We start from the raw sequence: 14,782 nt of genomic DNA, 5'->3' as shown, positions 1-14,782 counted from the left end.
GAAACAAACTACCGGAATGCTGCAGCTCTCCCGCCATCGCTGGAGACCCAAGCGCACACCTGATTCTCACTGACACGTGGCCGCTGCATCAACGCTCCTAGAAACATAGTCGGATTCGAGCTCCGTAAAATTTACCCTGCCGCGGCTTGCATAGAAATAAAATCAGACTCAGGGAATAACCAGAAGAACGGCCCACAGCGCCGTAAAAAACATGTCCCATCTCATGCTGCTATAAACCGGCACCTGCACAATCAGCTGCACATGGCCGTGACAAACACCGATGAAAGAGAGCCTCAGAATAAACAGAACTACTATTGCTACACTGAAACCCAACAATGAGAACAAGTGCGAGCATGAAATTGCACCGCTACTGCCGCGCTGTAACCAACAAGGAAACCAAGCGCGTGCATGCAAAGGGCGGAAAAGTCCTGGCTCCCTCCACGGATTCTAGTCATAAAACTTAGCCTCAATAAAATATCCATGCCTTAAACGTACGTTGACCGAACCCACATTACTAAGACTCCCAAACAGAACCTGAAGTTCAAACAGACATACTCACAAGCTTTTTGTTAGGGCCGGTTGAAGCCAGTTAAATCTGGTTGATCAGCAGTAACCAGGCAGAATAGAGGAACTGTGGTCTCTTTTTTTTTTTTTTACAGAGAAGGGAAAGAAGAAAAATATTGAGACCCAGTCAGACCCTCTATCACTGGAGAGAGAGTGAGGCAGGGACCTGGGGGGGCCCAGGTGTAACCCCTAAAGCCGGCACCGTTCAGCCGGACACCCCTGTCTCACTGAAGAGAAAATCTCAACAGGAGAAATAGCATTGCCAGCTCACTGAAGAGAAACCTCAACAGGAGAAAGAGAATGGCAGTCTCACTGAAGAGAAACCTCAACAGGAGAAAATAAAGTTCCAGCCAAAGCCAGAATTCAGGAGGTAGTTGAATAGCGACCTTTTCCTGCTGGGAGATAGAGAATACTGGATAAACAGGAGGAGTGCCAGCCAATAGGACCACCTGTTAATCAGTTTCTCTATCTCCGCCTGCTGGTAGATGTGGGCTATCCCATTGGTCTCTGGATTCATCTGTTGCTGTTGCTAGGGAAAGGCTATTCATCTAAGTTCTGTTTCTGGATTGGTCCGAGAAGTCATCTGACGAGGTCCAAGTGAAAAGTTGCTAATTATAATTAGTCTGTGTCGGGATGGAAGGAAACTGACATCTCATCACAGGTGTTCTGCATGCATCTTTTTCATAATAATTAAGACCTGAACAGTTACCTCGTGTGACTCTCTGCCTGAGAGAGAGTGAATCGGACCTTAAACAGATCTGAATTCCACCACTTCAAGGAAACTTTTGCTGCCAATAAATTATAGCTGCAACAGTGGCTGACGAACACTTGTTCCTGTAACCAAAGGATTTTCTACATCTGCTAAGCTGAAGAGACATTTTACATTTCACCTAATTTTGTGCTGAGGCCTAATTAGATGGTAAGATAAGAAACTTATTATCTTTAAGCTGGGGTTAGATAAGTGCATCCTATTTTGGATATAGGATAAGGCTCATAAAGCTACTCTCGGTGATAACCTGTAATAATTTGCTGCTAATCAGGAATAATTATTATTATAAGGAATTGTTTAGTGTGTGTAAGAAGTAATTTTATTTAGTTATCTAGCAAGTGTGTTGTGATAATTATGTACTGAGTTTCATTTATGTAATCAGATATTTTGTGAACAATATTTAGATATTGCTGCTGGCTTGTGAATTATATTTTTCTATTTTCATAATAAAAGTATTTCTCATTAGCCTGGGTCTTGTGTCGTATAAATAGACAAAGAAATTTGGACCTGGCAGAGATATTATGGTATTCCCTAGAAAAACTAACAGGCACGTAACTTGTTTATGTAACTGATTAGTCTACCATAAATCTTGCTACCCTATCTTTTTTCTAAATATTTGACTGTTTAACAAATCATCTTATTTCATGTAACATGTTTACTTTTATAACTTTCTGTAAACCGCGTTGAACTTCTGGTTACGCGGTCAATAAGCACAATGTTATGTTATGTTATATCTGTTTCACTTTTTCCAATAGACACAAGTGCTCCGCTTGCGAGTTAGGTGCAGGGGGCTAAGTCCTCCGCGAAGATTGTTGCCAATATTTTGGGGGGAGTTTGACCATCAAAGAACAACATGCAGTAGTGTGCTTTCTTTGGGCAGAGGGAGTGAAACTTGTGGAAATTTATTGTTGGATACTGACTCAGTATGGACATAGCACCATGAATCAACAAAAGTTTGAGTGAGTAAAAAAGGTTTAAAGTGGGAAGAACAGTTGTAACCAATGAAGGTCGTTCTGCTGGTCACCCATCAACAGCGCAAACACAAGAGTACATTGACAAAGGCAGATGCCTTGTTTAGAGAAGACCGATGGATAATGGTGTCTCACTTGGCTGCAAATTTGGATATCAGCTATGGATCCGCATTTGCCATAATGCATGATGATTTGGGATATAGGAAAATCTGTACACGATGGGTTCCCAAACAGCTTACAACCCAGTTCCTAAGATGGTATGAGTATTCTGGAGAGAATGTCACCAGCGACGAGATATGGGTGCATCACTGCGACCCAGAGAGCAAAAGACAAATCATGATGAAGTAAAGGAAACGATGCTCACCTGGCTTCGGGTGCAGATGAAAATCTTCTCTGCAGGAATTCAGTAAGTTGAACGATACAACAAATGTTCTCTCATGGTTTCCAGAGCTGGCATTGTGCTTGTTGCAGGTTTTCGGGTCTCGCTGTGTCTTTTATCAGGTAGAAACCGACGTTTCAGCCACCATGCTGTGGCTTTCTTAAGAGTATGCTCTGAAGTCTGCAGTTTGACTTTGTAAATAGTGGATTCACTGACCTGATTGGGAACAGGGCAGATCACCAATCCGAGTTGGTCAGAAATTTGAATTTTGTTATGAAAGACCATAGGATGGAAAAGTCTCTGGTAGGTTTAAAGACACAATGAGACCCGGAAACCTGCAACAAGCACAGTGCCAGCTGTGGAAATCCTGAAAGAATATTTAACCCAGCTCCACGAGGAGAACATCTTTAACCTACCATCCTATGGACTTTCACAGCAAAATTCTAATTTCTGATCAATTGACTTTCCTGCCAAAATTCAAATTAGTGGACTGCCCTGTTCCCAATAAGATCAATGAACCCACTAGTTACAAAGTCAAACTGCTGACAAAGACGCAGCAAGACCTGGAAACCTGCAACAAGATACAACAAATGTGTCATCTCGCATGGGGACTATGTGGAAAAGTGATATGTTCAATTGCTCATAGTTATTTCTATTAAAGCCATTAAATATATTGTGCTTTTACTTTTTGATTTACCCTTGTATACTGTAAATTACACCGCAATATGGATCTGAAGGGTATATTAAGAAATTTATTTTTTCCAGTAAAAGAGTTGCTTCTTGTTTTCAACAATCTTTGAAGCTTAGTTATTCAACGGTTAAAAATATCTGTTTGAAGTATTTATTCTGTATCCTCCTCTGCTCCAGCCTTTTACAAAGGCACAGTAGCAGATGCAATGTGGCAAATGCTCTGAAGCCTCAATGAATCACTATGGGCATTGGAGCAATTACTGCGGCTCACCGCGATAATCATCTTTGTAAAAGGTGGTCTAAATCTTTTAAATATATTGGTACTAAGCTTTGGAATGATCTTCCTATAGAATTAAGGAAAATCTTTTCCTATTTTATTTTTGGGAAAATTTTAAAAACTCAGCAATTTTAAAAACTCAGCATGAATATAACATAAAAATGAAAAGGAAATTTAGCTGTAATTTTTAAGGGCTCCTTTTACGAAGGTGCACTAGCGTTTTTAGCGCATGCACCGGATTAGTGAGCGCTAGCCAAAAAACTACCACCTGCTCAAGAGGAGGCGGTAGCGGCTAGTGCACACGGCATTTTAGCACACGCTATTCTGCGCGTTAAGGCCCTAACGCGCCTTCGTAAAAGGAGCCCTAAGTGTTGTTATCTGTCTAGAATCTGAGAATAAATTTTATATACCATGTTTCCCTGAAAATAAGACCTACCCTAAAAATAAGCCCTAGAATGATTTTCAGGGTAGGTCTTAATATAAGCCCTACCCCCCAAATAAGCCCTAGTTATATTGTCCCTGGATTTGCCAGCAGCAGCACTTCCCCCGCCACACAGCCGAACCCCACTGAAACTCCCATCTTTCCCTGCCATCCGAACCCTGCCGACCCTCCCACCGCAAGACCGACATACCTCCCTCCAAACGGCAGCAATCTAAACAGGCTGCTTTGCAGCCTTCTCCTGCCGGGGCATTTCCTCTGCCGCATCACTGATGATGTCATCAGCAACGTGGCACCCAGAAAGCTCTGGCGGGAGAAGGCCGTGAAGCAGCCTGTTTAGATTGGTGCCGACACTGCCATTTGGAGGGAGGTATGTCAGTCTCGCGGTGGGAAGAAGAGATGGAAAGATGGGAGGATCAGCGGGGATTCAATTGCATGGGGGGATGGGAGGAAGGGAGGGATAGAAGCTGTGCAAGGGTTCTGCTGCACAAGGGATGGGAGGGAAGGAAGGACAAAAAGATGCTGGGCACAAGGGGATGGGTGAGAGGGGAGGAAAGATGCTGCACACGTGGGGGAGAGAAATGAAAGAGGAAGAATTGAGGTACAGGACAAGAAGGGAGAGATGATCATTGTACATGAAAAAAATAAGACCTACCCCGAAAATAAGACCTAGTACGTTTTTTGGACCCAAAATTAATATAAAACACTGTCTTATTTGGGGGGAAACACGGGTAGTATAGTAATCCAAAATTGTTGCTTATATACTCTCCTTTTACAAAGTTTAAGTAGCGGACAATGTATGGCAAATGCTCAGACGCCCATTAAATCTCTATGGGCATCAGAGCGATTACCACAGTAGCAGCCACTAATGTGGCTTTGTACAAGGAGCCCATAGGATCTGTTGCACAACAGTTCATGCCCCCAAAAAGCTCACTCAAATTACTGCAACAAAATATGCTAAAATCAAAATGTTTACTGGGTGAATGGCTTACTCGTTGGGGCAATTTTAAATATGCTTTCTGGAGAGGGGAGAGGGAGAAGAGGAAACATATGAGAGGAAAAACAACAACAAAGCACCTAATATAAAATTAATTAAGGGGCCTTTTTACTAAGCTGTGGTTCAAGTAGCTTACTTCAGGACACACTCAAGAATTTGTGTTAAGTTTAGGATGAGCACACACAAACCTTTTGCTAAAAAATATTCAGCAATTTTTCAGGGAGGTGACTTTCTACTAATCAGCTCACCTTTATTAATAAGACCCAATTAGTGCAAAATTAGTACATGGGCCTTTATAGCCTTAAAATAGGTATAAGTGGTCACATGAAAATGGAAAAATTTGCATATGGCCATTATTTATGAAAATAGGAAAATCAGTCTTAGCGCACAGGAAAGACCCCCTTGTAAAGGCACAATAAGACTACTTTTACCCTTAAGTTTAAGGCTGTCCCTGCATCCAGCAAAACACACTAGTTTTCCAGGACTCAGGTACAAGTAAAATCGGTTTTTGACAGGGAAATATGATTTAAAACCAATAGGAGGAAATATTTTTTTTTACTGGGAGAGTTATTGCCAGAGGATGTGGTAACAGCTGTTAACATAGATGGATTTAAAAAAAAGATTTGGACAAATTTCTGGAGGAAAAGTCCATAGTCTGCTATTGAGACAGAGATAAGGGAAGCCACTACTTGCCCTGGGATTTGTGGCATGGAGTGCTGCTACTATTTGGATTTTTGTCAGGTACTTGTGACCTGGAATGGTCACCTTGGAAGTGGGATACTGGGTAAAGACCACTAGTCTGACCCAGTACCGCTCTTCTTATGCCTGGAATAGAAACTGGTCCAGTCCATCAAAGGCAAGCCCATAAGAATGGCCATACTGGGTCTGATCGATGATCCATTTAGCTCAATACCCTTCTTCCAACAGTAGCCAGTCCAGATCACAAGTACCTGGCAGAATCCCAGAGTGGCATTCTGAAGACGCCAATTTGCAAGTAGTACTGGTCACAAGCTGATAGGTGATACAGACAAAGCCTCTTCTAGTATAAGAAGCATGCATACGTGCTATCCACAAACACCGACGCATAAGATCATTTACATAACATGCTGTATTTTGGTAAGAGCATCGATACTCACAAGGTGAGGGTCTGGTTGGGCAGGGTGTGTGGTGGCGGCGCGCTGCTCAGCTCCAGGTTGCTGCACACCACCTTGCGGGGGTCTGGTCCCGCCACCACCACCACCGGCTTCCCGCCGGTCTTGGGCCTCACGTCCTGTTTACAGCCGGGGGGCAGGAGAGAGCCGGAGCCACCGAGTCCCAGAAGTATAAGCAGCAGCGAGCCCGGGCCGACGGCCGCCATGGGGCAAGGGAACGAGTCCAAGCTCTGCACCGCTGGTAAGAGCGCTAACTGGGCGGGCTGGGAACAGCTCTACGCGCGGAGTTTCACCCCGGCGACCCCTCTCCGCCCGAAGGGCACAGGCGCCGCCGCTATCGCCACCTCCTCTTCCCCAGCAGCTCTCTTGCTCCTCATGGCGCGGCTCGGACGTCCTCGGCTCTCGCCCCCCCCGCTCCTTTGTTGCAGCTTGGAAGGAATGAAACTCCGGCTCCCTCCAGCTCCTCCTCCTCCCCGCTCGACCTCCGGGTGATGCAAAGTGCCCGAGGACCCGTCACCCAATCCAGACCAACACCTCCTGCAAACCCCCCGCCCCGCTTCAGCAGTCTGGACGAGACGAGACGACACACCACCCCCCACTCCCCCAAACCTGTAGCTGCCACTGCGCCCCTCCCCGCCGAGACGTCACGCTGCACGGCCGGCCACTGGAGCTGCGCGCACTACAGACGGAAACAGAGAGGGCGCGGGGGCGTACGCTCGAGCCTCGACCCCTCTCCCCCAGATCTGGCTGGACGCTGGTCAAGAAGCAGCAGGCGGGGTTTCCAGAAGGCTCCTTTACCTGTTCCAGATAATGCAGCCGACTAGTCAAATACTGCTTTGGAAAGGATGAGTTTATGAGGCAGGTTTTTAGCGTTGTTGAGCATCCACAGCGAGTGCAATGGTAAAAAAAAAATATATAAAAATAATTTCCAAATGAAAATGTAAAAACTTAAATAATATGTGTCATACCCAGACTTGGAATGGTTCTGAGTGAACTTTTGGTATCAAATGACTGGTGTTCTCTCCGTCGCGGATCCTTCCTCCCTGCTCCGCTCCCCCCGTTATGGTTCCTTCAAAGCTTTTCGCTCCTGCCCCCACCATGGGTTTTCCTCAGGTCTAACCAAAGCCATCCGTTCTGATCCCTATTCCTCTTCTTCCTCTTCATTTGTACAAGGGATAGGCAGCCGAAACATTTTTATGTCTTGGGTTTTTAGGGTGGTTTTTTTTTTTTTTTACTTCTCTAGGGTATTTTTCCACTCTAGAATAAATATCATTATTTATTTATTGAGATTTATTAACCGCCTTTATGAAGAGATTCACCCAAGGCAGTTTTACAGCAGGTATAATTCAATATAAAACTTGCAATATTGTTAATAGGGTAGTAGTAAAAAGACCAAATGTAAGTACAATGAATGAGGTAAAGTTAAAATCAGGAAACTTAATAATAGCATTATTTTGAAACACTTTCAAAAAATATTATTATTAATAGCACCAAAATTCAAATGAGAGATGTAATACATACTAAAAGGGAAACATAATACTTACCGTATTTCCACAAAAATAAGACAGTGACTTAAATTCATTTGGGTCCCAAAAAAGGCAATAGGTCTTATTTTTGGGGTATGCACATGACCATCTCTCCCTTCCACTCCTTCATCCCAATTCTTCCTCTTTCCTTTCTCTCCCACACATGTGCAGCATCTTTCCTCCCATCCCCCTGTGCAGCAGAAGTTTGCCCTAGTGCTGCCCGATTCACAGTTTGAATCGGTTCATCGATTCACTTCAGGTGAATCGATTCAATTTAAAACAAAAAAAATTGGCCTCTCGATTCGGTAACTGACCCTCCCCCTCGCCCCCTAAAGCAGGAGTGGCAGCTCTGCCTCTTGCTGGCAGGCCGCTGCCGCACCTGTTTTAGAGAGCAAGGGAAGAGGGTCAGTCAGGAAGTGCTGGTGTCCGGCTTGCCCCCTGGCCTCCCGTGCACCATTTACTTAATATCAGTAGCCTGCAGACTTGCAGAGAAGATTGCAGTGCTAACGATCTTGCAAGCTACCATAGGTCTTTGGAGCTGTTTCCTCTGCCACGGTCCCGCCCCTCCTCTGATGTCAGAGGCAGGATCGCAGCAGAGGTGGACAATGGGATTTAGGGAGGGAAGGAACAGAAAGGGAGAGAAGTTGGACACAAGGGATGGTGTGGAGGGGGGATAGAGATACTGGATAGAAGGGTAGTTGGGAAAAGAAAGGGAGATATGCTGGATCCTGGGGTGGTGGGGAAGGAGGGAGAGATGCTGGATGAAAGGGTATTTGAGAAAAGGTGGAAAGATGCCAGACCAGTGGGGGAGGGAAGGGAAACGGAAGGGGAGGACATGGTTAGCACAGAGAAAGAAGAAAGAAGGAGACCCTGGAAAGCAAGTTATCAGAAGACAACCAGAGCCAGGGACTAACAAGATTTGAATAATGACCGACAACAAAAGGTAGAAAAAATAATTTTATTTTCTGATTGCAATATGTCCTCTGGCGGTTTCTCCATTGGCCTCCATCCTCATGCACATACGCAGCAATGGTTTCCCCCTCTCCCACACCCTAGCCAGCCTGCGCCTCGACGAATGGCAAATGTCCAGGCCTCTAGGGGTCAAGGCACTGCTGCCAGGCGCGCACACAGGAAGGAGCCAGAGGTAAAAGGGAGGAGCTGTTGTAATCGTCTTTGAGGTGCACTGAGTGAGCCAGTGGAAGAGACAGGTATTTGTTCCCATTATGGAGCAGTATGGCCTTGATGCTCCTGGTTGAGCTGTCCATGAAAGACACCACTCTTTTGGGTTACATGCGATTCCAGTTGCCTCAAACAGACTGGTCATTTTGTGTCAGAAGTAGATCCCATCTTGATGGGTGAAGAAGGTGGAAAAAGCTTGGTGATGCTTCCTCTGATATGTGACTTGCACACTTTCATGCAACAAGTTCCACTGCTTGAGCCTAGATGCCAAAAGCTTGGCACTGGACTTGGTGAGAGCAAGATTTCTGATCAAGTTGTTGAAGTCTCTTTGGTTTGGATAGGATAGGTTTCTCTCATCAGCTTCATCACTGATATTGTAACATAGATTGTGAGCCCATAGATTGGGAAAATACTTGAGTACCTGATTGTAAAACCACTTAGAATGAACCTTGATAGGCGGTATATGAAAAACACCTAATAATAATAATAAACACCTCCCTCACTTTCTGACTTGCTGCTCTCTTCTGAAGACAGTTGCTCTTTCTAGGGAAGTGGGGAAGGGGATCTCTGGGCAATGTGGTACCAGGGCAATGGATGACGGAATGTCTGGATATGTGATTACATATGCATGCTTGAAAGTTTGATATTTGGAAGGGTCCACCATTCAGAAGTAGCAGTTGCTTGAGTGGTTAGTGGGTTCCCACCAAATTCTTGGAATAGTACACTTCATGACTCTCTCTTCCCCTCTGTACTGTCCTGCCTTAGTAAAAGGGCCCCTAAGTTTATTCAGCTTGGTCTCAATCTGGAATGTTCTACAAAAAGGTAAATTTCAATATATCGATGTCCTGATCACAAAGACAAAGTTTGAGGGAGAATGGTAGCCATTTTCTATTCTTTTGTGGCATAGTCAATTAAGACAGAAAAACTATTACCCAGGAACAAAAAAACAACAACAATTATTTTATTATGTGGTGTAATAAGGCATTATATTCCCTCTCTGTTACAGATATGCAGTCTGGAATATCTGACTGATGCCAAAGAGCCTGGCTATTGGTAAGCAAGATGTCTTTGCGCTATATTCTCACATCATATGTCCTGAGGGGAGATATATGCCAGTGATGATATGGGTCTACATATATGCACCAGTCATATATGGTTACCTAATCTCTGAGTCACCCTGAGGCATATCCCTCCTCGCTCTTCTAGAACATTCACTAAAACAATATGCACTATCTAGATTTTATAATTTCCTATGCTGGGTGTTTGAGAGTCCCAGTTCATCATAGTATCTTTCCATTGCATCACAGTAAACCCCCTATACCCCATGTTCACCTCCCCCCATCTCCAGCTTTTCTACCCCTGCTAAATCTAATGCACATACCCCAAATGCAACACATGCTGTATCAGGGAAGGTAAGAGACATTGGAAGAACAGAGAAAAAAATGCCAAAATACTCATTTTCATGGCCCCCTTGGCTGAGATGAATCATGCTGTGAGACCCCCTCAATGAAAGCATTTTCCAGAGTTTGAAGTACATCTCTAGGGGGCGCAGAGCCTGCTGCTGGTCAGGAGAGAGATCACTATTGAGCATGTGCTTATGCTTTACCTATTTCCTCAGTTTGCACTACTTCTTCGATTTTAAATATTTTTATTGAAATTTTTAGTCAAATCAAATAGAACAGATATGGCATCCGCCAAAGCATGAGCACATACTTCTTTAGATCTTCTAAATCATGCTTGTGATGATGCACAGTGTTAACCTGTTTGGCAATATCCATAAGAATAGTCATACTGGGTCAGACCAATGATCCATCTAGCCCAGTATCCTGTTTCCACAGTAGCAATTCAGGACACAAGTACCTGGTGGAAACCCAAATAATAGCAACATTTCAAGCTACCAATCCCAGGGCAAGCAGTGGCTTCCCTCATGTCTGTCTCAATAGCAGACTCTGGACTTTTCCTCCAGGAACTTGTCCACCTCCAGGAGGATGCCACTGTTGCTATTTAACATGTGCATCACCATCCTGAAGAAGAGTGGCATGATGATTCAGATCAACTCAATAGCTAGCTCTGTCTCCTGCCTGGAAAGATTGGCTTTCCTGATACCTGGCATGGTTGAAGGTGCTGCGGTTGTGAAAGACAATGGCTGCTTAAGCAGATACCCATTTTCTAATGAGCTAGCAGTTGGCTAATATGACATTAGTTAACTGTCAAACTTTTAGCTAACTTTTTTCTCAATATCGGTTATTTGGAGAGCCATATATTTCATAGTTCAGCAGAAAATCATTGTTATCCACCAATATTCAAAATATGTATATGCGGCTACCATTGGATGTTTCAATTTCCTAACTGGTTTTATCCCAGGACAAGCAGGCAGTCTATTCTCACATATGGGAGCCCGGATGCGGACAACCTCGCAAGCAGACTTGCTTGTAGAAACTCTAGAAGTTTCGAGAATGCCGCACCGCATATGCGCGAGTGCCTTCCTGCCCAGATTAGGGCGCGTCTCCTCAGTTCTCAGTTTTCTGCGGAGCCAAGAAGTCCGTCTTTGACGCTCTGCGCTGAACTTAGTTTGACTTTGTGCCTTCTCTCACCGCGGCTCGTGTTTTATTTCTTTATTATTGTGTCGCTGTGCTATTTCTTTCTTTCATGTGTAAAAAAGAAAAGACAATTCTTCATGTTTTTTTCGTCGAGTGACGGCGGGGCCTGCCACACGCTCTCAGCCTTCGGGCTTCAATTTTTCTACAGCTATTTTTCCTTCTTTGTCCTGGCCGGTCATGGGTTTCAAGAAGTGTAGCCAATGCCAATGTGCAATCTCCCTCACTGACCCACATCGGTGGTGCCTTCAGTGTTTGGGGCCTGACCATTGCCCGGAGTCGTGCGTTCGCTGTGCTAACCTTCAACATCGAGCCCTTAAACGCCGTCGAGTTCAAGTGGAGAAGATTTTTGGAATGGAATCCCCCACCCCGGTCTCGACCTCGGCCTCTGACTTGGTCAAGCTTTCCACCTTGACCTCGGCACATCAAGCTTTCCTCGTTTGGAAAGTCCTCTTCGATGACATCAGCTGTCAGATACCTCAGCAGATGCTTCCAGCAGTAGTTCTTAAGCTTCCCAAGAAGCATCCCTTCAAGGTGAAGCATACGTCTTCCTCTTCGTCCTCGGAGCCTTTAACCTCAGCAAGTGTTCCAATTAAAGACTCAGATACACAATTTCAGGCTACCATCCAGACCGTTTTAGAGCGGGAGTTTGGTAAATTACAAACATATTCCTTTCTTGACTCTGCCTCCTGCAGTCCAGCCTGGGCACTCAGCAGTCTCACAAGGAGTCGAATCCTTGCCTGTGCCTCAAGTTGAATCTACACACTCTATGCAAGGAGTCGAGTCTTTGCGAGAGTCAGGTCTGGATTCTTCACACTCCATACAAGGAGCTGAGTTTTTGGGAGTGCTTCGAGATACCTCGATCCAAACAACTTCTATGGTGTCTCGTCTTCGCTCTGCAGCTTCCAGCCCTTCATCCTCACATAAGGCATTGCTCTTTTCGAGGCACAGGGTGAAGTCTCCTCGATCTTGAGCACGACCTGCTTCCAGGCATCACTCCGATCGCCGGTTGAGGCACTCATTGAAGCATTCATCGAGGCGCAGGTACTCTTCACGAGACGAGACTTGCTCATCCAGACATACCAGCTCTTTGAGGCCTCCAACCCCTCGATCGAGGACACCGTTAGCAAAACCTGCGGGTTCTGCTTCTCTCAGTGACTCGTCAATGCCTGCTTATTCGCTTGGATATCAATACTCCAGAGAGGCTTCACCTTCGTTTTCTACTTGAGGCGCCTCGAGGTCATCGAGTCCCTCTTGAGGCCATCCTTTGGCGGATCAATTATCCTTTTCCTCCTTCCTCTGTCAGATGGCTGAGGACCTCAATCTCAAATTTGACTCTGGTTCTAAGTACTTTAAGGGGTATTTAGAAGAAATGGGTTTGCCTCGACCTCCTGCGGAGTCTCTCAAACTCCCTCTCAACAGGCTTCTTTCCCAGACTTTCAAACGGAACCTGGAAACTCATTCCATTCCTGCTGTTCCAGGCAAGCTGGAATCGAGGTATAGAACTGTACATTGCAAGGGCTTCAAGAACACTCAACTTTCTCATCAGTCCCTTCTTATGGAATCTTCCTTGAAGAGGAATAATCCTTCCAGGGTTTATGCTACAGTTCCTCCTGGAAGAGAAGGCAGAACCATGGACAAGTTTTGCCATCGCCTCTATCAAAATTCTATGATGGCATCCAGAGTTTTGAATTATAATTTCAACTTTACTACCTATTTCAAATATTTTATCGACATACTGCCTGGCTTTGCTAAAGATCTTTCTCAGCATAGGATTTTGGAGTTCCAGCAAGTCATTGCTACAGTGGACCAACTCAGGTTACACCTTCTCCAATAATCTTATGATGCCTTTGAGTTTTCCTCGAGGGTCACTGCTTTTTCAGTAGTGATGCATAGGCTTGCCTGGCTTCACACTGTTGACATGGACCCCAACATTCAGGATCGTCTGGCCAATATCCCTTGTGAGGGAAATGACCTCTATGATGAATCCATTGAGGCGGCTACTAAGAAGTTGTCTGAACATGAGAAATCTTTTGCTTCCATAGTCAGACCGAAACCTAAGCCAGCTCCTTCCAAGCTTTCTCAACCTCTTCCATGTTATCCTCCTAGAGCAGCTCTTTACACCTCAAACACCTCCTAAGAAACCACAACAGCAGCAGCAGAAGCAACAGAAACCTCAGCCTTCTGCTGCACCCAGGGCTTCTCAGCCTTTTTGACTGTCTCAAACAGAGCATAACCTCTATCGTTCTGCCTCTGTCTTCTCCCCTTCCCATAGGAGGTTGTTTCCATTTTTTTTTTTTTTTTTTTTTTACCATCGATGGGAGACCATTACATCAGACATCTGGGTGCTGTCAATCATCAGGGAAGGATACTCTCTTCATTTCACTCAGATTCCACCAGAGCTTCCTCCAAGAGAGTGTCTTTCCAATCCATTCCAGACCACCCTTCTTAAGGAAGCTCAAGCTTTGCTTCATCTCTGTGTCATCGAGGAGGTTCCTTTGGAACAGCAGAGCAGGGGGTTTTACTCCTGTTTCTTCCTTGTTCCGAAGAAGATATGCAATCTGTGGCCTATATTGGATCTCAGGACCCTCAACAAATTTTTGGTCAAAGAAAAATTTTGCATGTTGTCCCTGGCATCCTTATATTCCCTTCTAGATCAGAACGATTGGTTATGTTCTCTAGATCTCAAGGAGGCTTATGCTCACATTCCCATTCATCCAGCCTCCCGTCAGTACCTCAGATTTCTGGTGGAGAATCTGCATTTCCAGTACAGAGTGCTCCCCTTCGGTCTTGCATCATCTCCAAGAGAGTTCACCAACTGCCTAGTTGTAGTAGCAGCAGCTCTAAGGAACCATGGCCTTCAGGTGTTCCTGTATCTGGACGACTGGCTCATCAAAGATTCAACATCTCAAGGGGTTATTGTAGCGATCCAAAAGACTACCTGGTTCCTATAAAGTTTGGGGTTCAAAATCAACTTTCCCAAATCCCAGCTCCAGCCCTCTTGGAACCTACAGTTCATTGGAGCTGTTCTGGACACTGTTCAACTCAGAGCATTCCTTCTTCAACAACGTCTGGATGCTCTTCTTCAGATATGCAACAAAGTGTCTTCCCTTAATTCAATTTCGGCAAGGCACATGATGGTTCTTTTGGGTCACATGGCCTCTACAGTTCACGTGACCCCTTTTGCCAGACTTCACCTCAGGGTTCCTCAGTGGACCCTGGCATCTCAGTGGAATCAGGCTT

At 45.0% G+C, this 14,782-nt stretch overlaps 2 protein-coding genes across 6 annotated transcripts in view; one reads left to right on the top strand and one right to left on the bottom strand.

Moving 5' to 3' along the window:
- ADGRA3 (adhesion G protein-coupled receptor A3) overlaps positions 1-6,767 on the bottom strand; it is a 194,023-nt gene extending 187,256 nt beyond the window's left edge. The window contains exon 1 of the mRNA XM_033948486.1: positions 6,223-6,767. Within this exon, the coding sequence (XP_033804377.1) occupies positions 6,223-6,443 (221 nt within the window). The 5' untranslated portion in view covers positions 6,444-6,767. The remainder of the gene's footprint in view (positions 1-6,222) is intronic.
- Positions 6,768-6,886: 119 nt separating this feature from the next.
- Positions 6,887-14,782, top strand: part of LCTL (lactase like) — a 256,156-nt gene continuing 248,260 nt past the window's right edge. For 3 of the 5 annotated variants that reach the window (XM_033948530.1, XM_033948503.1, XM_033948493.1), the window contains exons 1-2: positions 6,887-7,137; positions 9,949-9,995. The gene's annotated coding sequence lies outside the window, so the exon portion shown is untranslated. The remainder of the gene's footprint in view (positions 7,138-9,948; positions 9,996-14,782) is intronic. The other 2 variants (XM_033948540.1, XM_033948511.1) reach the window with 1 other exon arrangement.

This window comes from Geotrypetes seraphini, chromosome 1, assembly GCF_902459505.1.
Source record: "Geotrypetes seraphini chromosome 1, aGeoSer1.1, whole genome shotgun sequence".
Classification (NCBI taxonomy): domain Eukaryota; kingdom Metazoa; phylum Chordata; class Amphibia; order Gymnophiona; family Dermophiidae; genus Geotrypetes; species Geotrypetes seraphini.
This window is presented reverse-complemented; position numbering and strand designations above follow the sequence as displayed.